Genomic DNA, 27,478 nt, shown 5'->3' with positions numbered 1-27,478 from the left:
TTAATTCATAAATTTCATATGTATAACACATTTTATACAACCCTACTATGATTTTATACAACCCCGCCCCCATCTTGCCTGTTCATATTTCTGAGAAATTCCTGAATTATGTGCATGTAAGTGTACGTGTTTATGTGTATGTGTGTGTGTGTGTGTGCATGTGCTTGTGTGTGTGCCTGTGTTTGCCCCCTGTGTTTGCCCCTGTGTGTGTGCATGTGCATGCATGCGTACATATGTCTACTGTGTGTGTATGTGTGCGTACATATGTCTACTGTGAACATATGTGTATAGTATAATATAGTATAATATATAGTGTATCTGTGTATGCACATGTGTGCATATGGAATGGCTTTACATGGGCCCTGGAGGCAAGCATACGCAAACAACTGGTCATTCTAGGCCCTACAATTCTCAAGATATTCACAGAAAAGTCTGTTCAACCATCTACAGGACAGTTGGTGTACAGTCACTAAATGTACACATAAATTAATTTATTATATGGCCCCCCATAAACAAAATTCAATGAAAGTTAGCATATATTCAGAGGGTGTCATAATGATCATACACTTCCAATTTCGTGCAGTTTTGACCATGTCAGCCAGAGATACCTGCGATTACAACACCTCATTTTTGCTTTTTCATTTTAAACTAGGTGGCGCTATACATGAAATGAGGGGTTAATGGATAGGTTGACATGGCCCCTTAAGATCAACATACATAAAAAAGGTTGATTCTCCTAGGCCCTACGGTTCTCGAGATATTCACAGAAAACTGTGCCCGGCCCCCTACAGGCCAGTTGGTGTAATATAACAGAAATTAATTTATTGTGTGGCCCCCCATGAACAAAATTCCACGAAACTTGGCGTGCATTCAGAAGGTGTCAAAATGATCCTACACTTCCAATTTCGTGCAGTTTTGACTATGTTAGGTCACAGATACCTACGATTACAACACCTCATTTTTACTTTTTTGTGTTTAACTAGGTGGCGCTATACATGAAATTAGTGGTTATGGAATGGGTTGACATGGCCCCTTGAGATCAACATACAAAAAAAAGGTGGTCCTCCTAAACCTTACGGTTCTCGAGATATTCACAGAAAACTGTGTCTGCCCTACCCTCCTTTCGGGGGGTGCAGTCCAGCGGGGGGGCTACAGATCAAAACGAAAAACGATGGTTCCATGCTATCCATATGGGGTTACATGCCCACCAAGTTTTGTCTACCCCGGTCTTTCAGTGTCCCGGGAATCATTGACGGAAATTTGGACATGCGAAAAAGAAAAAAAAAAAAAAAATCTGACTAAACCTATATGACCGCCGCTTCGCTGCGCGGCGGTCATAATAATAGTGTTTAAAAATTCTGTGCCTTACTGGAAGCCAGTGCAAGGACTTAAAGCCTGTGTTGCAGGTTAACCACCACTGTTGATTAATGGGTACATAAAGCACTCAATATATGTATATAATTTTTAAAAATGTCTCCAAATGGTGTTAAATGCCAGTTTTTGTTGTTTTTAGCATTAGCGGGGGTTTTTTACGCAATTCGGTGATGACGTCACGTTGGGAACTACATGATCTGCGCTTCATTCATTTCAATGCATTTCAATGGACATCGCGGTTACACTTTCAACATAAAGTTTGTATATTTACACTTCGAATTTCGTCACAGCATTTATATCACAGCTACCCTATGATCTACCAATGGTAATAACGGTGCCTGATATCAATTTAGTAATTTTTTTCTGAATTTCGGGAGGTCTCGTTTTGGAGGGTATGTTTTACATTCATTCCTATGGGAAACAGTCGCGGTTACACTTTCAACATAAAGTTTGTATATTTACACTTTGAATTTCGTTACAGCATTTATATGACGACCCTATGGTCTAACAAAGATAACAATGTCTTCCGATTTTAGTTTAATGCAATTTTCTGAATTTGAGAGGCCTCGTTATGAGGCTACATAATGCACCTATTTAGTTCAATGCATTATGCTTATAATGTTACAACACTTTTTTTGTTACGGTCAATGAACAGCACCGAGTGAAAGTCAACATTTTCTTTATGTCTAGTGATAGTGATCATGTCGTTAGTTCAGATAAGTAGGCTACCGGGCAAACTTAGTCAGAAGATCAGAATATAAAGCATCATGATAGCTATGGGCTAACTTTGTCATGAGCTCTCTCTCTGCCTGGTAACACGTGCTGATTGAAGTCTGATGACCTCCACCTGTTCCTGCTCTGCTCTGCCTCACCCTCGTTACCTACCAGCTGCACTGCATTCACCACTCATCATGCCCTCTATATAAAGCCTTGCTTTTCAGTCCACACTTGTCAGATCGTCTGCAACCAGCACCAGTTACCTGCCTGTTTTTGAAAACGCCTCTGACTCTTTGCCTGTGATCCCGGACCCGCTCGACTACTTCTGTGTTCTCCAGCCCCGGTAATCTTGACCTGCCTTCCGTCCCTCTTCTACGACTACCGCTTAGTCCTTGACTGTACTGCTGCTTCGTTTCAATTGCTGTTGTGTGTGTGTTTCCCCCAGGACTTCCCGGATCATCCAGCTCCTGCCATCGCTGTTCGGCTACTGGGGGAACACACACACGCAGACTCTTGGAACTCCTGTACCCCCCCCCCGGAACCCCTGAAACCCCCAACCCTTAAATAAACGTTTGAACGTGACGCTTTTGTGGTCCTCGTCCTGTTTGGTGTCTGACAAACTTTCCAGTCCCACCTGTGAGCCACCCCTGTTGTTGCAAACTTAGCTTCTAGCCACCGCCGATTAGGCTGGTCGTGTCTTCAGCATGAATATTTTCGATAACTACTGCTCGTGATTGATTGCCATTGACATCGTCAGGGTACGGCTTACCAAAGAGGGAGATAATATGGGCAAGTCGCAGTTTTGCAGGTGCTTGTGTGGGCTGTGCCGTCCCGATGGAAACTGTGGTGGAGAGCTGCAGTAACTAGGGAAGCGAGTGCATTTTGGCCGCTGGTCGAGGAGCTCCCCCCGTGACCAGCATATGACATGATCTATCTAGCTATCTATCTACCTGTCTATATACATATCTAGGCTATCTATAGCCTATCTATTTATCTATAATCTGCGCTATCTACTGCTGAACAATCCCTTACTCGTCTCTCTTTACTCCTCTCTCGTTACTCTCAAGGGTCTCAAGGTGGGCTTTGGTCTGTAGCCTCCCCAAGGTGATGTAATGCAATGCATTGTGGGGGGAAGGAGAATCACTTCAAACGCTGTGAAATAGTACCTGCTTTTTCGTATTATATTCCGTATATATATCTATCAAATACAGTGGATAACAGTTTAATTGTTTATTACCAACAAGCAAATTGTGCAAATTCGTTGGAAAATGAACCCTGCAACACGGCCTTTAAGAATGAGTAATGTGGTCAGTTCTTTTAGTTTTTGTTAGAATCCTAGCTGCTGCATTTTGTATCACCTGAAGCTGTTTAATAGTCTTTTTAGGAAGGCCTGTGAACAGTCCATTGCAGTAATCAACCCTGCTGGAGATAAATGCATGAATGAGTTTTTCTAAGTCATGTTTTGACATCAGCCCTCTGAGTTTGGCCATTTTTTGAGGTGGTAAAAAGCTGATTTAGTTATCGCTTTCATGTGGCTGTTGAATTTTAGATCACTGTCAATTAATACACCAAGATTTTTAACAGTATACTTTGCCTTCAACCCTTTTGTGTCAAGGAGAGTAGCAACCCTAACTCTTTCCACCTTTTTACCAAATATAATTACAGTTTTTTCTTTGTTCAGCTGAAAACATTTTTGAGACATGCAGGTGGTGATCTGTTCTATACACTGACACATAGATTCAAGAGGACCATAGTCGTTTGGTGACAGAGCTAAGTAAATTTGTGTAGCTATGATATGATATATTTACTACAAATTACTATATGATATAGTAATTTGTAAATCTGCATAGCTATGATATGAAAGCAAATTATTTTGGATGATTTGTCCAAGTGGGAGCATATAGAGGTTGAATAATAGTGGCCCCAAGATTGACCCCTGGGGAACACCACAGGTCAAGGATGTTGGTTGAGGTACAGTTTCCGATGGCAACAAAGAAGCTCCTTTCTTGTAGATATGATTTTAGCCAGCTGATAACTATGCCTGTAAATCCAACCCAGTGTTCTAGTCTGTGTAGTAAAATATTGTGATCAAAAGCACTAAGGTCCAGTAGCACTAGGACTGATGTGTTACCTGAGTCTGTGTTGAGGCGTATGTCATTGAAAACTTTAATGAGAGCTGTTTCAGTGCTGTGATTTGCCCGAAAACCAGACTGAAAGTAATAAAAAATACCCATTTGATGTTAGAAAGGTGGTTAATTGATTAAAGACTACTTTTTCAATAATTTTGCCAATAAAAGGTAGATTGTATATGGGATATAGATTGGATAAAGGAAGACTACACAAGCTAACACATACATGACAAGGTAAACGCAATTACACTCACTAAAACCAACATCAATATTCCACACACACACACTGCACAGCACCATGGGAGTTCACAGTCATAACCAGCTACATGTAGGCTCAGTCAAAGTCCTTTTAGGCAAGTCCCTCCACTCGGCGGCCATATACCAACGTTTTATGGGCACTCATCGGGCACAGTCTTTGGGTCGAACTGCGCGTGCGCAAGGCTTCACGACACCAATCTTGCTCCAGCGGCGAGATCACAACACATGATTGGCACGATGTCTTCACAACACACAATATGATTGGCTCAATGTATTCACATCACACCACATGATTGGCTCAATGTATTCACATGTCGACGTTTTGCCGAGGAAGGGGTGGGATATGTGTAGACAACGGCCATATTGGCGTGACAAACTAGCCCCATGCATTTCTATGGAGTATTTTTTGAGTTTTTTTCAGATTCTCTTTGTGTTGGTGCTGGACACTATTGTGCGAGTTGGGCTCCCTTTTCATGCAGGTACTGTTGGTCATGGTAGAGCATGTTTAATCACTGCCATTTGAATTTTAATACTTATTTATTTCATTTTATCAGGGTAATTTCTAGAAGGTTGTGTCTACTCTTCACGGAGGACACAGGCTTCTGCATGGAGTTTTAACATTTGTGATCACCTCATTGTGACCTGAGCTGCTGGGCTGCATTGGTAAATTTCTTAATATGCACATTTTTCATTGAATGTTTTATACCTGCATTGGAACATGTCTTAAACTACTTTCTCTGTCCGTAGCAACGGAACATTCACCTTTTTGCCCTCATGTGTCAATGAGCTGTGGACAGTTGAGCATATTGAAAAGTAGGCCTATATTTTCTAGCTATGTTTGAGTGGACTATGCTATGTTGTTTAATGAGGCTGGCAACTAACATGCTTGTTCTCTCCTAAAAGGGACCAGGCCAGCCACTGTTTTCCTGTAACTTGTATGCATTTCTTTATTGTGTTTGTTTGGTTGGTTATCTGACTTTGCCTCTGGGCCTACTACCCATGTGCCCCGTTCATAGTAGCATTGTACATTAACAAGTGGTGCTATTGATGCTGGTGGTTCTCCTCCCTAACTATGTCCTCTGCTTAGGCTATCCCTGTACAAGGCCGGATCCACACTGATGCTTTGCCCCTTCTTGCCAAGGGACCACATTGGGAGACACTGTCTTGGTGTGTACTAGTCTATAACTACAACACGGTGTGATATTTTGTAGTGGTATCTAAAGACCTTAAGTGTGTAGTGCTTGCTGCAACAGGACACGTGTGACATTTTGTAGTGGAATCTGAAGATCTTGAGTGTGTAGTGCTTGCTGTGTTGCATGCTTCGTCTGGTGTTGGGTTGCTGTCTTTCTGTCTCACCAGGGTCCTCCTGAGCAGGGGTTTTGCATTGGCTGATCCGACCTTCCTAGACTGAGGAAAATCCACCAGTTTATAGCAGTATTTTAAGATTAAGAATTTTTCTACTCCTTTTGTACTAAATTGTAATAAATTTGAAATACATTTACATATCTGCCTCTTGTCCACTGTCCCTTTGCGGGGAACATATAGAATTAGCTACACTACATTCAGGGAAAGATCTGTGGGTCCTCCTGCGAAGATATACCGCTTGACGGGTACCACAAGTGTACCTGCAAATAATGTAAGATAGGCTTATGCTGACTGCATCAGTGATCAAGGTATTCTAAAAGGTTATCTATTAATTGTTAATAGGCCTAACTTCTATTCAAGTCATATTTCTGTAACAATTATTTCTATTTCTTATTCACTCGTTCAAATATTCATACAAAGACAGCAGAGTTCACACAGTTCTCACCAGGTGAGTGAAAGTTAGAATGGTGGTCATTTCAGATGTTTTTTTTCAGCACTTCATAAAACTCATTTTGAGAACTTTAAATTATTTGTAGGATATTGTTTGTTCACAACTTGAGCTGTGTATGCAAAGACACAGAGTTCAGAGTTCACAAATTTTGAATAAAATATAGGCTACTTTAAAAACTATTTTTATTAGTATTTAATTTGAGTTATTCCCATGAATTACATTTTATATTGATATGGCATGATGGCAATATAAAATAAACACCGCTAACAATGGTATTAGTTTGCGAGCCTACATTAAATGTAATGGATTAATATTCAACTAAGGTAGACTGCTGTTCACAGCACTAAGCTATTTACAGTTACTGACATACAGAGTCTCTGGCCCTCTCTCACAACCAGGCATAGTGAGCTGGCCCTCTGAAGAAAAAGTTTGGGGACCACTGCCATAGAGTATCCCACCATCATGGTTCTTATATTGCCAGATTCCAGACAATCCCACCTACACAGATATGAATATATATTTCTACTGGCATTCTTTCTAGTGACAATGCAAAAAATATGAAGGGGGGGGGGGGGGGGGGGATCATGATGCAAATATATAGGGTGACATAAGACATATGCAAATATTATCACAACATATAGGCCTACTATCCCAGACTGTCCTGAAAAAGGAATATATATCCCTGTACAAGGCCAGATCCACACTGATGCTTTGCCCCTTCTTATATAGAGATGGCTATTATAAATGACCAAGATAACTAGCTTAAAGGAATTATCCGGAGTAAAATGCACTTTAGATCAGTTTACGGATGATTGGGAGTACATACGTTGAGTTGATCAAAATCATGTCATTCGGATGTGTTTTGAGAAAGTTCGATGTTACCGTTTTTAGTCAAAACTCGTTAGCCTGGAAGTGACCAGGGCATGTCATTTTGCCGCTACAAAACGCTATTTTTATACCTCTTCTACAGTTCCAAACAACATTACACTTAGGTGGTAGTGAGTAGAGGGTCCCTAAAGCCAAACCAAAGTATCCCGAGGTCTTTATGTGGTCGGATAGAGAGTCCAGAATTAATTTCATCAAGCCAGTACCTTTCCGGAAATGTTGCTGCTGCAGCTGGCATCTTTAGGGGAAAGTCCGTAGGAGTCGATTGCATCACGTCGTTGCACGACATCACGTCACGTGACATTTCAAAATTCCAACCTGTTAGTAAGCTAGGGTTTGCTGTTGCATACAACTTCATTTCAATTTCGAAAGAAATACTGGACTATGTTTTTTTTTTTTTTTTTTTTTTTTTTTTTTTTAAACGGCAACGAAATTGTGAATTTCCAGAGCGTGTTACGCCACACTCGGCAATCGACTCCTACAGACTTTCCCCTTTACCTCTCCATAAAACCTGATGAATTAACCCTGTTAATTAACCCAAGCCTGCCAAACTTGACACATGTATAAGAGATATAAAGACATGGATGACGAATAATTTCCTGCTTTTGAACTCAGAAACAGAAGTCAAGGTTTTAGGTTCTAAAAATATGAGGGATATCCTATCCACATCACAGGCTACATATAGTGATCTTCCACTGACCTCATCCACAAGTGTTAAAAACCTAGGAGTTATAATTGACCAGGACCTAGCACTAAATAATCACATAAAACAGATCACCAAAACGTCATTTTACCATTTAAGGAACATTTCAAAGATAAGGAAGTCCAGATGCCGAGAAATGAATCCATGCTTTTGTCACCTCAAGGATAAACTATTGCAATGCTATAACACTGGCTGTAAGAATACCTCTAAAGAGCTTACAGCTTATACAAAATGCAGCTGCTCACACACACAAAAAATATGAACATATTTTCCCCATCCTAGCATCTCTACACTGGCTACCTGTTAAAGGTCAGTGACTTCAAAATATTACTTGTATCTCTTGGTTGGTTGCCTGCATTGAAAGAGGACACCTCATGAAGACGCTCTTTTGTCTGCTTCTGACAGAAGAAGCACTTATCTATGCTGGCAGCAGCTGCTGCTGAACAAGTGTACAAAGTCCCTCTAGATGGACTTGATGCAGTTTGAGGTGTTGCTGCAGGTTCAGAAGATGGTCTACCACGTCTTTTCTGAAGACACTGAGTCCTGCCTGCTTCACATGATTTCTAGTAGTGAATGTTAGCATGCTGCAGATGCTCACTGTTCCAGGTGGATTTGTAGCAGTTCCTGTGCCAAACTGCTTTGTTCTGTTGTAAAATAACTGCACTGTAACATTGTAATCGTTGGCTGATCTGTGATCACCAATCTCCATACTCTCTCATGGGCAAAAACAAGAAATTTGGAATATGTCTCTAGTGATGGGTCATTCACCAGTCCACACATATCTGCCATTGGATACATAGCCCAAAATCTGTTTCTTTTAGAATATGTGTGCCATCACCTGACTAACAGAAAGACACACCTCAGAATATAACCTAACTAGACTCTGCCACCATGAACTATGAAAATGTGCTTGCTCAAATGTAGAAGGCTAGAAAGTCACTATATCACCAACCATGAAGAACAGAGCACTATGTGCTTCAGGTTATTAGATATTCTAAATTGTATAACTGCCAGCTAAACAGCCAACTGTCACTGCTAGTGTCTCTTTCTCTTTCTCTCTCTTACACACACACACACACACCTGTCAGTTTGTCTATCTGATCCTTTCACCCTTTCTTTTTTTCACACTTAACATAGGCTACTGTAGGCCTTACAGACTTCAGCTGATAGCTATGTAAAAGTATTAAACTTGATTTAACAGAGATCTCTGCACTTTGTGCTCTGAATGGGTGTAGACAAGAACTGGCAGAGAAGGCTAGGCCTACACTCAAGCACAATAATAAGCATGAATTGATATATTGAATATATGAATTGAAGTATTATTTTTTTAAGCGGACAATTTCGAGAATTTTAGGCACAATGTCTTGTTAAAGAGATCAATTATCAGCCTAAAAATGTTTTATAATGTTGTATTGTTTATGTGGTCCACTTTTGCACACTACCTTGTAGAATATATTTGCTTTTTGGCACCAAACCCTATGCTATAATACCAGCAATGTGAGGTTTATGGACAAAACACCAAATTTGACCTTTTCTGAATTTGACCTTTGATTTGGGTCCTTCAAAACCTTCAAAAAAATGGAGACATGTTTTTTTTCTACTCTTAAGAACCCCTAGAACAAAGATATAATACTCTCCAAAAATTAACATGCGAATCCCACAAGCCCCCAAATTAGACACATAGGCCCTCCTACTAGATGTACTCACGGTCAGTTCGGGAGAATGACCCTCCGCACTCCAGTTCAGAAGGTGGCGGTAATGCATCTTATGCTGTTTGCCAACCGCCTAAAACCATCAACAAGAGGAAGAAGCTGGTGATGTTTGAATTTACCAATCACGACAACGCATTTTAGTCATTTAAACTGAGCGGCGAAGCGAGGAAGATATCATAGTGGCGCCAGCTCGTAAACGGCTTTCAAACCATCCTAAGATTTAATAGTTCCGTTTCACTACACATCTAGGTGAGTAAACCGTTAAGGAACGTGAAACGTGTCCTAGAATGTACTTATGTATTTAGTTGGATTTTGTTTGTTAGCAGTAACAGTGCTAATGCCTAACACTAACTTTAACGTTAAGTAACGAATATAAACGTTAGAACGTCTATCGATATTTTATTACCCAAATGTCTGAACTAATCAAATTACACGTAGCTTCTAAGCAACAGTGATGCTGTATCTCTTGTCGTCTTTTCCTTGTGATACTAACGTTACTGTGTTTGTAACACTATCGGAACTCCCCCTATTACCGTCGGTCCCGTATTTCCACCGTCTTGCGTGTATGTGTCACTAAATATCCATTTCTATACAAACCAAGACAGCGGACAACTAAAGAAACGCAAGCACCCACACCATAGGTGTATCTACATTAGCTATGTCCCAAAAATGACTTTTTACCGTGACTCGAAGAGCTGTAAACAGTGTTGTAAGGCTGCGTGTACACAACCGCTTGGAGCTCCAGTGGAATTTTAATTTCATGACGAGAATTCTCGGTCTAACCGTCCATGTGCCGTTGAAACGGTGTAAATAGGCGACCCATCAGGCCAGCACTATAACTCCGAGCGTGGTAAACAAAATCGGATATTTCAGGCAGTAAATGCTCCCGTTAAGAACCAAACCAGATTTAGTTCAAATCTACACATCTATGGCTACTGAAAAATGTAAGGTTCATTTAGTAAATGTTATTTTGAAGTGTTAAAAAACATCGTTGTTTTAGAATTTCTGAACAAAAGTGGTGATAATTGGGGGTGTTACGATAGCTTTGGCAACACTGTACCAAACAGTCATGCTAATAAAGCCCATTTGAATAAAAAAAAAATGATAATTTGCTATAACGTTATGCATATCTTACAACCCACTGGATAGCAACGTTAATCGTAGACGTTAACGTTAGTTTTATATTGCTGGTAACATGGCGATAACTTAACTGTACAATGTAACGTTCGAGAAAACTGCAACTATGTGAATAGCACATTCATGCAGCCTTCTTATTTTTTTGTCTGTTGCGTAACTCTTGACTGCTAAAGAGTAACGTTTGTATTTTATTGCTTAGAGCACATTTAATCTTGCAAAATTCTCCTATAGCCCGAACTTTGAGGAGCCATGGCCCAGTTTGGTTTCGAGAACGACATTCACAACGTTCTGAAGCTCGACATGCCTATTGCAAATGCCCCAATGGCCAGGTGGCAAAGGAAAGCATCTACGTCGACATCCAAACCTCCAGGTGCTACTTCACCCGGAAATCGGTCAGTCAGCACATCCAAAACTCCCAGCAAAACGCCAGGTATTCTGAAGAAGGAAGTACTTTATGCATGTGGTTGAATGAAATGAATGAAAAATTGTTTCTGTTGTCCTCTTCACGTATACATTTATTTTTTCCTTACTTAGGTAAAAATGGGAAAACTCAGTCTACACCTTCAAAAGTAGGCGGTGACCGCTACATTCCCACTAGAAACAACAAACAGATGGATGTGGCCAGCTTTTTGCTGTCAAAGGAGAATGATTCAACTGAAGCAAACTCGTCAATGGTATAGTCACCATCTCTTCTGCAATTTTTTTTTTAATTAGAGAATGCTTTCAATGTCTCTTCTAATCAGAAATATCTGCCTTGGACAGCAAAACCAAAAGGCCTGGTCGATGACACTTAATGGATATGACGTTGAGGAGGCAAAGATCTTGCACTTAAGTGGAAAACCACTCAATGCACCTGAAGGTACATCTCATAGTGTGTGTGTAAAAACAGCATGGCAAATGGTTTTGCCCTTTTTGTAAATAACTTGTGTTTTGACATTTTCATGCACATTATTCTATTGGTTAGTGCGTTTTATTCAGAGGAGGGTGGGGGCACCCCGGGGGGGGCACCCCAGGGCTGCACCGTATTTCTGCCGATATTTGATACAGCAATATTTTCATTCTGGCCGGTTGCCAATGCCAATACAATACGTACATGTGTGTACACCTTTTCAAATGTCCTTTAATGGTGTTTGTTACCTGTACTATAAATTACTCTTATTTTAATGGCAGATAGATATACACACATTTCCTTTAATTCTACCCAAAATGCATATTTAAAGAAAGCTCAACATTCATGCTTCCTCTGAAACCCGAACAGTTTGTGGATATCGATATGTCTGCCAGGAATATCTGCAGAAATGTTGATCTCTGCAGATGCCAATGATGCAATTCTTAAGCTGATTCTCATGTCACACCATTAATATTTTTTAACAAAAACAATGCACATGCCGCAACTATTGACACCCCTTTGTTTTAATACTTTGTAAAGCCTCCCTTTCCCTTAGTCCTCAGCTATAACCAAGATGGAGAATTAAATACAGGGGTCTGCTCACATCAGTAGGCATTTCAGTTTAGTCATCCATCCCTGTAGCATTTAGTAAACCTGAGCCATTTCCATTTGTAATTTAATGGCAGGGAGAGCGGTTTCCTGGCATGTCTTCTGAATATTTTTTTTGGAAAGGAGGTTCATTGTGCTTGTAACATTCTAACTTCATTAACAGTGGTGATGTAGCAGAACTTCTACCATGGTAGTATAACTGTTATGCTATGTTGTACGACTTCTATCATGTTTCTGCACATTTAAGCAATATATCATTAGTGGGACACCTGGTGTTGGTAAAGGATATCGGTGTATAGGTGTTTTGGCCATATATACAAAACCCAAGATAATTACAGCCTTGATATCCTTTGCCTTCACCACTTTCACTTAATTTTATATTGTTTGTATGTATAGTGTGTATATTAGTTAATACTGTATATTAGTTAATACAACAGAACATTACCAACTAATTTAGTTTTAATGAACAAAATCTTTTGTTTATTGAGATTTTTGTTCATTCATCCTCCATCCATAAAAGTTTTGATCTTAGCTTTGGCATTTCACATTGCCGAGCAACGTAACACCACTCTAGTCAAGTTCAGCAAGAGGCAATATGTGGTTGTGCACAGAGTAATTTGTATAGTCTTCTTGTCTACATCTCGTTAAATTGAACATTCACCTACTCTTAATTTACTCATTTTCTCACTCAAATGTGACATGAGATTGCTGCTGTCGCTTCGTTTGATCTAACTGTTACTGCAGTTTAATATAGACTAATCAAATGGGGATATTAATATTCAAAGTCTGTCTTGAACCTGTAATTTGACAACCATATTAGGGGTGTGTACAGGTAATTTTCAGGCAAGTTGTAGGTCCACTTTTCCCCCTCCATACCTATTCCCTTGTGTTTCAAAAGGTTAGATTCTTCTACTCTTCTTTGCCAGGGCTGCCAATTGGCTGCCTATACATTGAACTCAAATGTATGGTACACTGTTTTGGCATGTCTTAAACAAAAGCATTTCCTCACCTCAGGTTATCAGAATAATCTGAAAGTCCTCTACAGTCAAGTGCCAACACCCGCCTCGGTCAAGAAATCCAGATACATCTCTACTGTGCCAGAGCGTATTCTTGATGCCCCGGATATCAGAAATGATTTCTGTATGTTGATCAGTGTTAAATATAATTGAGTCTTTTTCATTAGATGTTTTTATATGACTTAAAATAACTTATGACTCAAATTGTAGATCTACATCTGATGGACTGGGGTTCCCGGAACATATTGGCTGTGGCCCTGAGTAATACAGTGTATTTATGGGACTCTGCCACTGGTCAAATCGTTCTTTTGATGAGAATGGAGCCAGATGACTACGTCAGTTCAGTATCATGGAGCAAAGATGGGACTTTTCTGGCCATAGGCACCAGTGATTGTAAAGTGCAGGTCTGTTGTTTTTTTTTTTTTTTTTTTTTCCCCTTACCAAAGAATTGAGTTCCTGGCTGTCATTAGTCTGTCCAGTTAGGACCACCTTTAAATGTAAATGTCTACTTAATTTCATTGTAGTTGTGGGATGTGGAACACCAGAAACGACTACGCAGCATGGCCAGTCACACGGCCAGAGTCGGCAGTCTCTCATGGAATGACCACATCCTTTCAAGGTACAGTCATCTCTCAAATAACCACTCGCTGGGAATGGGGATCGTTAGGATTTTATCGATACCAATCCTACTTATCGATATCGGTTCTTATCTACTTCTCTCCAGGAAAAAAAAAAGGAGGACGCCCCCCTAATACATTTGTATTTTCTGCTACAAAGTTATTGAGGGGGTATGCATGTATGTGTGCATGCTTGCTTGCTTTCAGGGTTCCCACTCTTAAGTCTATGACCTTTTGGGGAATTAATAAATGGGTATTGAACGAACAAAGTAGGGCTAACGACAACCACTCAAGCAAGAAGCAATGTAAAAAGCTAATAAAACAATCAATACCATTATGAAATATATGTGAAATATAGCAAGTAATAGAAATTTAGGTTTTTTTTTTTTTTGTCAGGGAAAAAGTCATGGAATTTTACATTTGACTTGGAGTGGGAACCCTGACATTAACTCGTATGTAGAATCACTGCCACTCTGTGGCTTTGTTTCAAAGTCTTTGCTTTACTTTGTTTTATTGAACTAAATGCTTCTTATTTTGTAGTGGAGCCAGGTCTGGTCACATTCATCATCATGATGTCCGTGTAGCAGAACATCATATCTGTACCTTAAGTGGTCACAGCCAGGAGGTTTGTGGGCTGAAGTGGTCCCCAGACGGAAGGTTTCTAGCTAGTGGAGGCAATGACAACATGGTGTTTGTCTGGCCAGGTGTACAGGAGGGTAGTGTCAATATGCAAAATCCTGTCCATAGCTTCAGTGAACACCAAGGAGCTGTTAAGGTAAAAATGTCGTTGCTGTATTATTTTGATTAGGTAGATCGGTGATTGTTAGTCTTTTCTTTTCCACAATGCATTCATAGCAGATCTTTCTTTTTTCTTTTTTCCCCTTCCGATCTAGGCATTGGCATGGTGTCCATGGCAAACGAATATCCTTGCATCCGGTGGGGGTACCAGTGACCGACACATACGCATTTGGAATGTCAGCAGTGGAGTTTGCATGAGTTCACTGGACACACGCTCTCAGGTAGTGAAGTGTAACAACTTTGAAGGAATAATTGTATAAATGTCACTGCAAACTATTTTTCAGGTGAAGGCCCTCGATTTACTGTGGCGTGGGTAGGACTGTTTTTAGTGGCAGGCTAACACATAGTGATGACTTGCGCTAGCTTAGCACCTGTGAACTCTGCAACTAGATGGACTGGAGGATATGTGTTGAAAACGGTCTCCACTGATAAATATGACACTTGCTAACTTGGAAATGAGGTCCTAGTGAGTAAGAATGCGGTAAAGTAGAATGCTGGCGATTTTTCCCATAGATCTGTTAATTGGTCATTGAGTACTGTAGGTACGAAAAAACGGCGACGGGGGGGGCAGGCAGGCAATCGTTTCTGCCTAGCTGGAGTTGCTGCAGCCAACAGCTAAAGATGCCAGGCTGCTACAGTTACACTCTGGGGGTATGTTCATGAGCCCTCATGTTCATGCCCCCAGAGTGTAGCACTGTAGGTGCCTGATGACCTTGAGAGAAACCGATCTACCGTAAGACTTCAAATAATAGCCGAGTCCCAAACTGAGGCCTGTCCCTTTTAAACGCCTGGTGCGGATACAGGTTTGTGTTAAAGGCCGGGTTTTAAATGGAGGCCTGGTATTTTTTTTTTTTTTAAAGTTTCGGGTTGTATTTAATCTTCTAAAACCCGTCAGATCATCTGTTTAAAGCCCAATTCACACCAAAGATTCGCAATGAGACGAAACCGCTGCAGAAAGAAGTTCCACCTTCCCCCAACATTCTAAATCAATTGTATGGAGCATAATAATGTTATACACCATTTGAAATCTTTGACTCTTGGGAATCCAAAAATGACTTCATGTACAATCTGTATAGTACTTTACATTCTAACTTTCATTTGAGACCAGGATTATGCTTCTACACAAAGGGGTTCATGTGCAGTAAGCATTTTGGATGACCAAACGTCCTATGGGGAGTTTCCATAGGCATATTTTACAAAACGCATGAGCAGGGATCTAAAGCAGGGATTTTCAACCGCTGGTCTTTGGCCCCCTGCCTTTTTTCCATCATTACCTTTTCCAAACCATTTCCAGAATTGTTGCGCATTGGTGTGAATATTGAAAATATCTAAAATACTATAGAGGAAATGAGATTCAAACTGACACAGGATATGTTAGCTTTGAAGGCCTACGTAACAGTCTATCCTGTGCTTTGCTAATGATGTGTTTTGCGTCCCCAACGTCACACACGCTCATTCATATAGTAGGCTACAGTCTGCGCGATATAGACCAGCTCAGACGGAGTTCACGTTATGTTTTCGTTGAAAAGAAGCTTAATAGTTTCGTGAAATTTGGAGAGGAGTGGAGCTGTTAACTAACGTTTCTAACTAAGGTGAAGTTAGCTAGTTAGTACCAGCATGGATCGCTATTTTAGTAGCCTAAGGAAAGTAACAGATGTCAGGACGGATGGACAGGATTCTTCTGCATGCTCTTCAGACAAAGCTACAACTTCGGAGGAAACATGGTGGAAACGAGAAAGAAAATAGTGACGATTAAATGTTAGATATGGATTTAAAGTAACGATTGACAAAACTGGAGAGGAGGCATCACTGTTTCGTATGTTCAACGTTGAGGCCATGAAAACCGCCGAAACTTGCGTCATATGGAGACACACATTACAGTTTCTTGAGTAACCTATACAGATTTTCCGTGTCGCAGACAGCCGCTCATGAGCGAGTGCTGTGAGGTTTGTTTTACCCTTTCCAACTATACCTCTGTGAGCGTTTTTTCCACACTGGCATATCTAAATTTAAGGGCAAGGCTGGAACATAGACACACACACAATAGTGGTCCGTTGATTACTGGCACAGAACCAGTTGAAAAACCCCTGGTCTAAAGCACTCATATTTTCATTCTATATTGATCTACTTTTGCACACAGCTTCACAAGACCTGGTGCTATGGCTCAGTTGTGTTTCTAAGTGATATCAAGTGACCTAGAAGGCTGAAATGTGGTCAGTTCAGAGATGCTTGTAATCCGGCAGAAAGAAAAGAAACTATACTCTAGCCTCTAACTCTGTGTCAGTACATCAGTTATTTTGACTGTTTCCTATGAAAACTACAGGTTCTCAGCTTTCTACAGAGGTCAAACATTTGATGGTAGGCCCCAAAAGAGGTGGGAACAATGCCCTCGTAAATGGGCACAGTGCAATTTCAGGCAAAAACTTGTATTGGAATTCATGTGGTTAAGCCAGTATGGTGCAGACTACGCACGCTAACGTTATGATTAGATGGCATTTAAAGACTGCGGTGGGGAAAAGCTAGAGTTCCAAATTGTATAACTTTTTTCAATATGAACTATGCCTATATGTCTGACTCAATCATTCAGTTCATCCCTTTTGTTTCAAATTTGCGGATAGGCGATGGTAAGCTTGTTTTTATGCTGGCAACAAAACAAAAGGGTTCGCAAACGTTATTCTTAATTCTAAATGCATACCATCATGGCGATAAAGAGATAGAAGTAGGTTATGATTTGAAATGTAAGCTGACTGTTGTCAAATTTGGCAACTAAAATACGGGAGATTATATGGTTCATGCGCTCATGCGGTTTCATTCGTGCCAAAAAAGAGGGAGAATGAAACATTATGCACGTTCTACTTTTGCTTAAATAATTCCTGAACGGTTTTGGTCAGGGCTGATAATGCAACTGTTTTTGACAGAGGACGGATATAGACTAGGTTGCTAGTGACCAAATATGAGCTTTCAGTGTAATACTCTCTTTGTAAATTATGTTTGATTAAAACGTGTTTCATCTTTTCTGGCTATTCCCGCTATTTGCATCTTCTCACTCGATGAACATCTCCACACTAAATGATTGATGTCCCATAATTGTCATCGGATAGCCTAGTCAGGGTAGACATTCAGTGTGTTTGAAGTGATTAATTCCATAATATTTTCCATCTTTGCATAGGAAAAGTTTTGTGTAAAGGAAATTATATAGACGCCTGTCTCTAATACTAGCCGGTGCAGTTTGGGAAAATAAAATCCTGGGCTATTATTTGGAGTTTTACGGTATATGAAAAAGGAGAATTCCTGCGATTTTTAAGTCCAAAGTTTACATGTTTATTTTGAGTTCAATAGCATTGTACTCAAACAGTACAATGAACACACGAAGTCTGTTGACAACAGTTAAGGCGGGTGGCGCTTGTCTAGCTAAGCAGTGTGTGTTCTGTTTGCCAAATGGATTCTGTTATGAAAGATCAAATAGAAAGAGATATATCTTAATCATGGAAAAAAATGTTGTGGACCAAAATAATTGTCATACTTTTTGTTAATGAATAACACTAGTTACCATCTGTATTTCTTCAAATGATAACTGATATGTAGTAATTTACAAAATAACTAGTGGCTTTAAGGAAAACTGCTAACTGTCTATTTGTATGTAACCAAAAAATACAGTGGGTACCACTTGGAATTGTCTGGCTTCACGCGTGATTCTCACCTGACCTCACACGTGGATCACATGTCTTTCACCAGTGAAGCTGCAATGATCCAAACAACCACCAGGTGTCACTTGTGAGCAGGGTTAGGAACGTCAGCTTTTGCTGCTTTGAGTTATGCGCGCCAGTATGCTACAGTATGGACCACATATTTGGCCTACCCAACGTTTTTTCAATTGTTTCCACACTATTACCCGCTGATGGCTGCTAGGCCTACACTACGTCTCCTGCAACAGTCAGCACTTACCAGTTAGTTCAATCAACCCTGTGTTGGGTAACCTAGAGTTGTGCGCGTTCACAGCGAACTTATAAAGGCATCATCTATTGAGAGTCGAAACCATGAGTGAAACCGGCGAAAGGAAGAGCACCGAGGCGGAGTAGCAAGTTCTCCTCAAGGCTTACGAGGAGGAGAGAACTGTAATAACAAAAGAGCAATACTTGAGCGTCTGCCAAGGAACAAGACCTTGCTTGGCAGAGAAAAGCCTAACTGACCGTGAAAATGCGTATGTTTAGGATGGCCTATTTAATGTCAAAAGCACAAGTAAATAATTCAGTGGACATTACTTATTGTATTGACTGCTTTGAATGATGCGTTCTTAAACTAGCCTACCTTGTCACAGATTGAGTGGGCCATAGACTCCTTGAGAATCCCAAAATGTAATGTTCTATTTGAACGCATGTTCTGCAGCTGTGGGCCAAGTTAAACCTTTGCGCTCCAGCATCGGAAGGGTGATTAATGTCGGAAGGCATGGGTAGCCCATCATCTAACCTCCAGTAGCATACCCATCAAGTTCTCCTGTAATTGCACATATAATTAAGTTACAGCCTACACATTAATTAGTCTGTAGTGGATCTGATAATATTCTAGTAAGGTGTAGGCCTGCCCTAACACACCCTGTGGAAATGTGTCGCTCAAATTAGATTCCCGGTACATCATTCCTGGCATCGTGTAGGCCTACTGGGCCCTGCCTTTTCGCCTCCACGTTTATAAAGATGTGAAGCATCATCACATCATCTGTCAATTATTAAAATAAAAATGTGTTTTAAACACCAACACCATTAAGAGAGCATACAAAAATAGAAGTGGCCTATGACATTACATTACATTACATTACATTACATTACATTTGGCTGACGCTTTTTAACCAAAGCGACTAACAACATGGTAAACAGTAAGTTTTTAGAACAATTCTCACAATTTTAGGACAGTTTAAAAAAAAACATTAGAGTACAGTAAGAATAAGTGCGTCGGTGAGTGCTGTTTTTAACAGTTACTTGTCAGTTTAAAACGGCTGGTGAGTGCTAGGATCAGTAAGACTTGTTGTAAGTGTTGCTATGAGAGTAGATGTTCTCTAAAGAGCTGGGTCTTCAGGAGTTTTTTGAAAGTGGAAAAGGATGTCCCTGTCCTTGTAGGAACTGGCAGTGTGTTCCACCAACGAGGAACAACAGATGAGAAAAGTTTGGATTGGCTTGAGCGTACCGGTGGTAGAGCTAGACGTCGTTCGTCAGAGGAGCGCAGCGGTCTGGAGGTAGTGTAAGTCTGTATGAGGGCATTCAAGTAGGTGGGAGCAGAACCGGAGACTACTTTGTAGGCAAGCGTTAGAGACTTGAATTTGATGCGGGCCGCCATAGGTAGCCAGTGTAGCTGGATGAGCAGCGGGGTAACATGTGCCCTTTTGGGTTGGTTGTAGACCAGGCGCGCCGCCGCGTTCTGGATCATCTGAAGTGGTTTCACTGCGCAGGCTGGGAGACCTGTCAGGAGGGCATTGCAGTAGTCGAGTCGTGAGATGACTATTGCCTGAACCAGAAGTTGGGTAGCATCTTGAGTCAAGTAAGTCCTGATTTTCCGTATGTTGTAGAGTGCAAAACGGCATGACCGGGCGACTGAGGCAACATGATCCGAGAAGTTTAGTTGGTTGTCAAGAACAACTCCTAGATTTCTTGCAGTCCTGGTCGGTGAAACAGACAGGGAGTCAAATTTGATGTTGATGTCGTGGTGTATGGTAGGTTTAGCTGGGATGACCAGCAGTTCAGTCTTTGAGAGGTTCAGCTGGAGGTGGTGTGCCTTCATCCATGTAGCTATGTCTGAAAGGCAATCCGAGATCCGTGCTGAAACCAGGGGGTCGTCAGGTGGAAAGGACAGATAGAGCTGTGTGTCGTCTGCATAGCAGTGGTATGAGAAGCCGTGCGAACGGATAATCTGTCCCAAGGAGGTGGTGTAGATAGCAAAGAGGAGGGGGCCCAGCACTGAGCCCTGGGGGACCCCTGTGGTGAGATGGTGAGGTGCGGATAGCTGACCAAGCCATGATACGTTAAACGAGCGTCCTGTGAGGTAGGATTCAAACCAGGAGAGAGCAGAACCGGAGATTCCCATGTCAGCGAGTATAGAGAGAAGGATACGGTGATTAACCGTGTCAAAGGCAGCCGATAAGTCAAGCAGAATGAGTACTGATGACCGAGCGGTCGCCCTGGCTTCTTTTAAGGCTTCTGTTACAGACAGCAGAGCCGTTTCAGTAGAGTGGCCGCTTTTGAACCCAGACTGATTTGGATCCAGAAGGTTGTTCTGTGAAAGGAAGTCAGAGACCTGTTTGGAGACTGCTCGTTCAATGCCTTTGGATAGGAAAGGCAGTAGTGAGACAGGGCGGTAGTTCTCGACTTGAGCAGGGTTGAGAGAAGCTTTCTTAAGTAACGGTGTTACCCGGGCCATTTTGAACGCTGTTGGAAATGTGCCGGAGGTTAGCGAGGCATTGATCACATGTGTGATAGCTGGAGCGATGGTCGGGCTGATGGACTGAAGTAGGCTCGTAGGTATAGGGTCCAGCGAGCATGTGGTAGGACGGCTGCATGTCAGGAGTCTGGACACTTCACTCTCGGAGAGAGGCATGAATGCTGAAAAAGATGTTCCAGCAGTCCCTAGAGGTTGTAGGAGTGCGGTATCTGAGTCAGATGCGTTGAGTGGGCATGTAGAGAATTGACTGCTGATTGCCGCCACTTTGTTTGTAAAAAATGAGGCGAGGGTATCTGCAGTAAGGCTGGATGGAGGAGGAGGTAGCTGAGGGTTGAGTAGCGATTTGAAGGTTGAGAAAAGTTTTCGAGTGTCTGTAGCGCTGTTGATTTTGTCATTGTAGAAAGCAGTCTTAGCAGCAGTGATGCTGGCTGAGAAGGAGGTCAGGAGTGTCTGGTAGTTTTTGAGGTCGTCAGCTAGTTTGGATTTGTGCCATTTCCTCTCCGCGGCTCTGAGTTTGGTGCGCTGCGATCGGAGGGTATCATTTAGCCATGGATGAGAATGTTTAGATCGAGCTGGCCTTGTGGTAAGAGGGCACAGCTCGTCTAGACACGAGGTCAGTGTGGAGCAGAGCGAGTCAGTGGCTTCATTAACCTCCAGAGAGGAGAAGGTGTTGAGTGGAGGTAGACCGGAGGCAACCACAGAGGAGAAGTGCGTTGGAGACAGGTTCCGGATGTTGCGGCGGAACGTGACCATCGGCTGAGGAGCTGGAGGCTGTTCTGACAGGCTGACGTTGAACTGGATGAAGAAGTGGTCAGAAAGATGGAGAGGCGTCACCATGAGGGTGTCTGTGCTGCAGTTCCGAGTGAAGATCAAGTCAAGCTCTTTGCCAGCTTTGTGAGTCGGTGGGCTTTGAACCAGTTCGAGGTCAAAGGAGTGGACCAGGGCCAAAAAGTCCGCTGAGCCTGGGGCATCTAAGTGGATGTTCATATCACCGAGAACAAGAAGCGGACAGTCATGCTCAGGGATGGAGGATAGCAGAGTGTCAAGTTCGTCAATAAAGTCGCGTAGTTGGCCTGGAGGGCGGTAGATGACCAGCACGTAGAGTTTTGCTGGGGCGATCACTGTGATGGCGTGGAATTCGAATGAGACATATTTGTTTGAAGGCAGTAGCGGGGTGAATTTCCATTTGTTGGAGATCAGCAGGCCCGTCCCGCCCCCTCGTCCAGATAGGCGAGGGGTGTGGGATAGTGTAAGGTTAGTGGAGAGTGCAGCCGGGGTGGCAGTGTTCTCTGGTTTGATCCAAGTCTCAGTGAGAGCAAGGAGTTCCAGTGAGAGGTGGTTGGCATAGCCAGCTATGAAGTCGGTTTTGTTGACTGCGGATTGACAGTTCCACAAGCCCATGGAGAAGGAGGTTTCGGTAGGTGATGACCGTTTAAGTTCCTGGAGGTAAAGGCGATTTCTGCCCCTTTTGGCATGATGCCGTTTTCTGCGATGGCCGGTGATAACAGATATGGTGGAACGGCACATTTTTGCCTTTGTCGGTGCCTGTGCTCGGTGAACTTGCACAGGTAAACTTGCTTGTCTTGACCGTGTCCGTCTTAACCGTGGCTGGCTAAACCGAGGGCTGCCGCTTATGCTGCCGCTTCAGCAGACGCCACTATTTTTATTCTGCTAGGAATTGCATGCAGCTGTCCTCCTGTCTCGCTAATGATGCATCAGCGTAGACCGCCCTCTGACGTTCGCACAGCTTAGATTGTTCAAAAGGGTGTTAATTACTGTCAACTGAAAGTCCGCTCGCTCACACCGACCGAAACTCACAGTTTCAAGTAGCCTCCTCCCTCAGCTGTTCCCAAACGCCCAGAGTCCAATTCTAACAATTGGAGAGGATTTGGCCAGTAGTAGCCTATGTGTTCTTGCTTTCTCTCTCCCAACTCACTGCAGTTGTTGTCTGATTACCTGAGAGGTGCTCCGATATTATAAGGAGCTAGTCACGTCTGATCCCGCCCTCTGACGTTCGCACAGCTTAGATTGTTCAAAAGGGTGTTAATTACTGTCAACTGAAAGTCCGCTCGCTCACACCGACCGAAACTCACAGTTTCAAGTAGCCTCCTCCCTCAGCTGTTCCCAAACGCCCAGAGTCCAATTCTAACAATTGGAGAGGATTTGGCCAGTAGTAGCCTATGTGTTCTTGCTTTCTCTCTCCCAACTCACTGCAGTTGTTGTCTGATTACCTGAGAGGTGCTCCGATATTATAAGGAGCTAGTCACGTCTGATCCCGCCCTCTGACGTTCGCACAGCTTAGATTGTTCAAAAGGGTGTTAATTACTGTCAACTGAAAGTCCGCTCGCTCACACCGACCGAAACTCACAGTTTCAAGTAGCCTCCTCCCTCAGCTGTTCCCAAACGCCCAGAGTCCAATTCTAACAATTGGAGAGGATTTGGCCAGTAGTAGCCTATGTGTTCTTGCTTTCTCTCTCCCAACTCACTGCAGTTGTTGTTGACCCATCCATTCGACCTTAAGGACATTCTGAAAAAGCCGAAGCCTGTTAATTGAAGCTCACCAGCTAAGACGGCCTATCGTCGGTGCACATTTTAAAAAACTGAAGTGATGCTGACCTGCCAGTTGGTGAAACTACACTTTAATGATCCTCGTGGGTTTGTGTCCAGGAAAACGAATGAAACTGCACCTGCTTTAGCGCAAGGCAAACTTTACGCACCGAGCGACAGCTTGCCGATATGCTCTGCGTCTCCAACACTACAAAAACTCCCAGTCGGAGAGCGTGTGTAGCCTATTAAACTATTTTATCCCAAATGCCATCAGCATTCTTAACCAAACTTAGTGACAACACGCATACCCGGCTGAGCTGTTATGTAGTCTATATTAATTATATAACTTATTAATTTTCTATATTTTTCCTTTTTTGTAGTGTACTTGTTTTAAATATCTTCAATGTGTCTGAGATGTTTGTCCATCTGTCTGGTGAGCCAAAGACAAATGTCCACTATGGTGTAGGCTAGCTAGCCTACATTAAAGTTTTATTTTATTCTATTCTAATCCACCATGCGTAATGTAGGGATGGAGAATGCTTTTCAAGTAGGCTAGCCTATTTAGGATTCAGCTGAAAAACTAGCGCTCTTAAGCTTATTTGGAAAAGAATGGATAGGCTATCATGTGACGTCGTGGTCTTATCGCCCTCTCACGGTGAATTGCACGGATGAATATTACATGATTTTGTGCTTCTTTGTCAATCGGACCTTCGTCAAAATGAAACGCCATTGTGTGACAAGTGTAGTAATAGCGGCCTGGTTGAACATGCACTGAAATAACCGAACAAAACCTACCCCTACCAGGTTAAGTTCAGAGCCTATGTTACCATAGTTAACTTACATAGCCTGATCATATTTGAGCATTCTGGAACTGAAATCCCAGGTTTACCGCTAACTCTAGGTTAACATACCCAGTTAAGCCAGTAAACCTGCTTTCTGGAATACCCCCCAGTTGTCTATAGGGGAGGATGCACCAAGATCCATCCCCTACAGTGTTATTCTCCCCATCCTGTAGCTTTTTTTCTTTTCATGTGCCTTCAATTGACTACCCACTTTTTACATACAGATATCATCATTGCTGTTTGTACCAAACTACAAGGAGCTGGTATCTTCACATGGCTTTGCTCATGAAAACATCAGTATATGGAAGTATCCCTCTCTTACCAAGGTGGCAGAGCTTGAAGGTAGGAGAGCTGGTGAAACTACTCCTATTACAACAAAGTTCACTGATGTTGCTTTGTGTGAGTTATAATTTAATAACTAATGTTACTTATTTAAATGTTTTATTTATTTTACTCTTTTAGGCCATGACGGCAGAGTTTTGAACATGGCCCTCAGTCCTGATGGCTCCACAGTTGCAAGTGTGGCTGCTGATGAAACAGTCAGAATGTGGAACTGCTTTGAAAAAGATCCAGTCAAAAAGACTACAAAACCCACTAGCAGCATTGTCCATCAACCTATCCGTTAAATCAGCCTGTGTTTTTATATATACATATACTACGGTGAAAAATGTTTTGTACAAAGAACTTTTTTTTTTTTTTTTAAAAGCCTCAATAAAGGATGTCACCGATTGGTGAAGTGGTTTTACAAGGGAGATTCCAAAGGGCTCCAGACTAACTATTTGCATTGGTTGCACTGGTGCGCCTAACTTTTTATGTAGGTGCACCAGCACAAAAGTTTGTGGTGCCCAAATTTTCAGGCTAGCTAGGCTAAAAAGGTCACCTTTTTATCACTCTCCATATACATTCTGTGTCTGAGCTTTTGTCAGAGCATGGACCAGGAATGATCGTTTTGATTTGGATTTTTGATCAATATTACTGATTCTTGACACAATCCGTAATATTGAATAGTGTGTAATTATTCACATCAGTGGCAATCTGCTCGACCCTCCACACACACGGAAAATTATCGGTTGTCATGTTTCTTTCATATTTTTGAATTCATAAACTTTATATATTTTGTTAATTTATAGTATTTTGATCTGCATAAATACTAATGGCTAAAGATATTTAGTCATTTGAATACTTAATATTGATTTTTAAACTATTACACTTGTCTTGTCTAATGCCATTACAGTGGTGGTGGTTGGGTAGGTCTAATTGAGTGCCTGTTACTTTAAGAAGAACAAAAAGTAATTAGCTTTCATTCTCTTGGTTTTAGGCTAGTGGAAAATAGTCGCACATAGTCCAAGGCTATATGGATGCAATTTATTATGTTTGTCATTAGGTAAAATAAATGTTAAAAAAAACGTAAGTCTAAGAAAATCTTTTTGGGACCTTAGAAGAGAATTGTCTTGCAATGTAAATTTTTTATGATTTTGGTGAGCACTACATTAATGATAGACATGACACGTGTGTTAACAGACGTAACTCTGAAGATGTAAAAGTTTGCCCATCAGTTGTGTAGCTTATTTTGGAAATGTTATTAAACCTAAAACAGTAGACCTAAATTAACTAAATTCCATAGCCTAGGTAGGTTAGCAACTCAAACTTGAGAGGTGCAAGTCAGCAAATCAACTTAAAGGGGTGGTTCAGGGTTTTGGACATAGGACCTCATTTCCAAGTAAGCAAGTGTGATATTATCAGTGGAGACCGTTTTCAACAAGTTTCATCCAGTCCTTCTAATTGCAGAGTTCGCAGGTGCTAGGCTAGCGCAAGTCAACGGCACACAGCTGCAGGTTAAAAGCTGTGTGTGTCTGAGGAGAAAAGACACATAGCTACAGGAATCATGGACTGTCATTCTTAAAGGGGAACTTGGCAACTATTTCAACGTAATAAACCCGTTTAGAAATCATTTGGATGGTTAAATCAAAGATTGTTAAGGCGGAGCAAGATACTTCGTAGTAGTTCATGTCTATGGGCGCGAAATGGGGATCGAATCCTGTCTGCATAAAGAGGCGTGTCGATGACGTATTGACGAGCGTAAGTTGCAACCGGCCAACAGCAGCGGCAGAAATAACCGGCGCACACCTGATATAAGGTTGATTTTCTCCAGACTGGATTGCTCAAAAATGCTAAAAATGTACCTGAAATGTTCAGAAGGGTTTGAGGATCATGAAAATGTGCCCGAAATTCACATTCCTAACTCTATAGAACCAAGACCTTAGCATATGTGGTGAAATTCTGAGCTATGCCCATAGACTTCAATGGAGCAGTCGCTGCCTCTGCTCTGCATAAAGGGGGATTTTGACCCCCCCCCCTCGTGCGATCCGGGTTCCCGGAAGTGGCTCCTGATGAAATATCTTGCTCCGCCTTAACAATCTTTGGTTAAATGACCTGTTTCGGTGAAAATGGTGACTTTCCCCGCTGCGCCTAGCGTCCTCAGGCGAAAAACCAACCTTGCAACATTGAGACTACCGTCCCGGAAAGAGAAGTGAGAAACAAGAAACTAGTTTTAAATCGCGTTTCTTACCTTGTAACATCCACATAGTTCTGCCAAACTTATGCTAACCGTTCACTAGCTTGTAAACAAATCCATGTGCTTTATCGTTACCTTTTCCCACAGTTTGAAATAGCATAATGCACAATTTCTCCAGCAGAGGGGGAAATCCTGCCAAGTTTCCCTTTAAGTATAAATTCGACAGTAATAAAACTAGGTATTGTGACGTTTCTAATTTCGGGGATAGTTTTGTAGTATTGGTGCACCGTGCAACACTAGTCAAAGGACAACTAACACAGTCTGTGGAGAGACAGCAGATGCGAGGAAAGTCTAGGCGCTCACCCTTATGACGTTAGGTGCACCAGTGCGACCCAGGAAGAAGTTTATAGTCGCACCCTTAAAAATTGGTCACTCTAGAGCCCTGTTCTGGTTAATAATATGGTAATATTAAGTCTTAATTTTGTTGC

At 41.8% G+C, this 27,478-nt stretch overlaps 1 protein-coding gene and 1 long non-coding RNA gene across 5 annotated transcripts; both read left to right on the top strand.

The window, feature by feature from the left end:
• The first annotated feature begins 4,911 nt into the window (after nt 1-4,911).
• On the top strand, nt 4,912-5,912 carry LOC121705600. Of its 3 annotated transcripts, XR_006030837.1 has the most exons (5): nt 4,912-4,957; nt 5,033-5,141; nt 5,226-5,291; nt 5,566-5,645; nt 5,838-5,912. It is a non-coding gene; the product is annotated as an uncharacterized LOC121705600 (long non-coding RNA). The 3 variants fall into 3 exon arrangements; XR_006030836.1 differs by lacking the exon at nt 5,838-5,912 and having other exon boundaries at nt 5,566-5,814; XR_006030835.1 differs by lacking the exons at nt 5,566-5,645; nt 5,838-5,912 and having other exon boundaries at nt 5,226-5,374.
• A 3,737-nt stretch (nt 5,913-9,649) lies between these two features.
• Nucleotides 9,650-25,227, top strand: cdc20 (cell division cycle 20 homolog). 2 transcript variants are annotated; one of them, XM_042086662.1, is made up of 11 exons: nt 9,650-9,846; nt 10,959-11,161; nt 11,266-11,405; nt 11,494-11,590; nt 13,244-13,369; nt 13,456-13,649; nt 13,770-13,864; nt 14,403-14,637; nt 14,756-14,881; nt 24,700-24,817; nt 24,938-25,227. In XM_042086662.1, exons 2-11 carry the CDS (start codon nt 10,981-10,983, stop codon nt 25,099-25,101), a joined length of 1,476 nt encoding a protein of 491 aa, XP_041942596.1. In that variant the 5' UTR covers nt 9,650-9,846; nt 10,959-10,980; the 3' UTR covers nt 25,102-25,227. The 2 variants fall into 2 exon arrangements, with proteins under 2 accessions (XP_041942596.1, XP_041942595.1); XM_042086661.1 differs by having other exon boundaries at nt 9,652-9,843; nt 10,963-11,161.
• Nucleotides 25,228-27,478: the final 2,251 nt, after the last annotated feature.

This window comes from Alosa sapidissima, chromosome 3 (assembly GCF_018492685.1).
Source record: "Alosa sapidissima isolate fAloSap1 chromosome 3, fAloSap1.pri, whole genome shotgun sequence".
NCBI classification, from domain to species: domain Eukaryota; kingdom Metazoa; phylum Chordata; class Actinopteri; order Clupeiformes; family Clupeidae; genus Alosa; species Alosa sapidissima.
The sequence above is the reverse complement of the archived record's forward strand: the minus strand, read 5'-3'. Positions and strand labels throughout refer to the sequence as shown.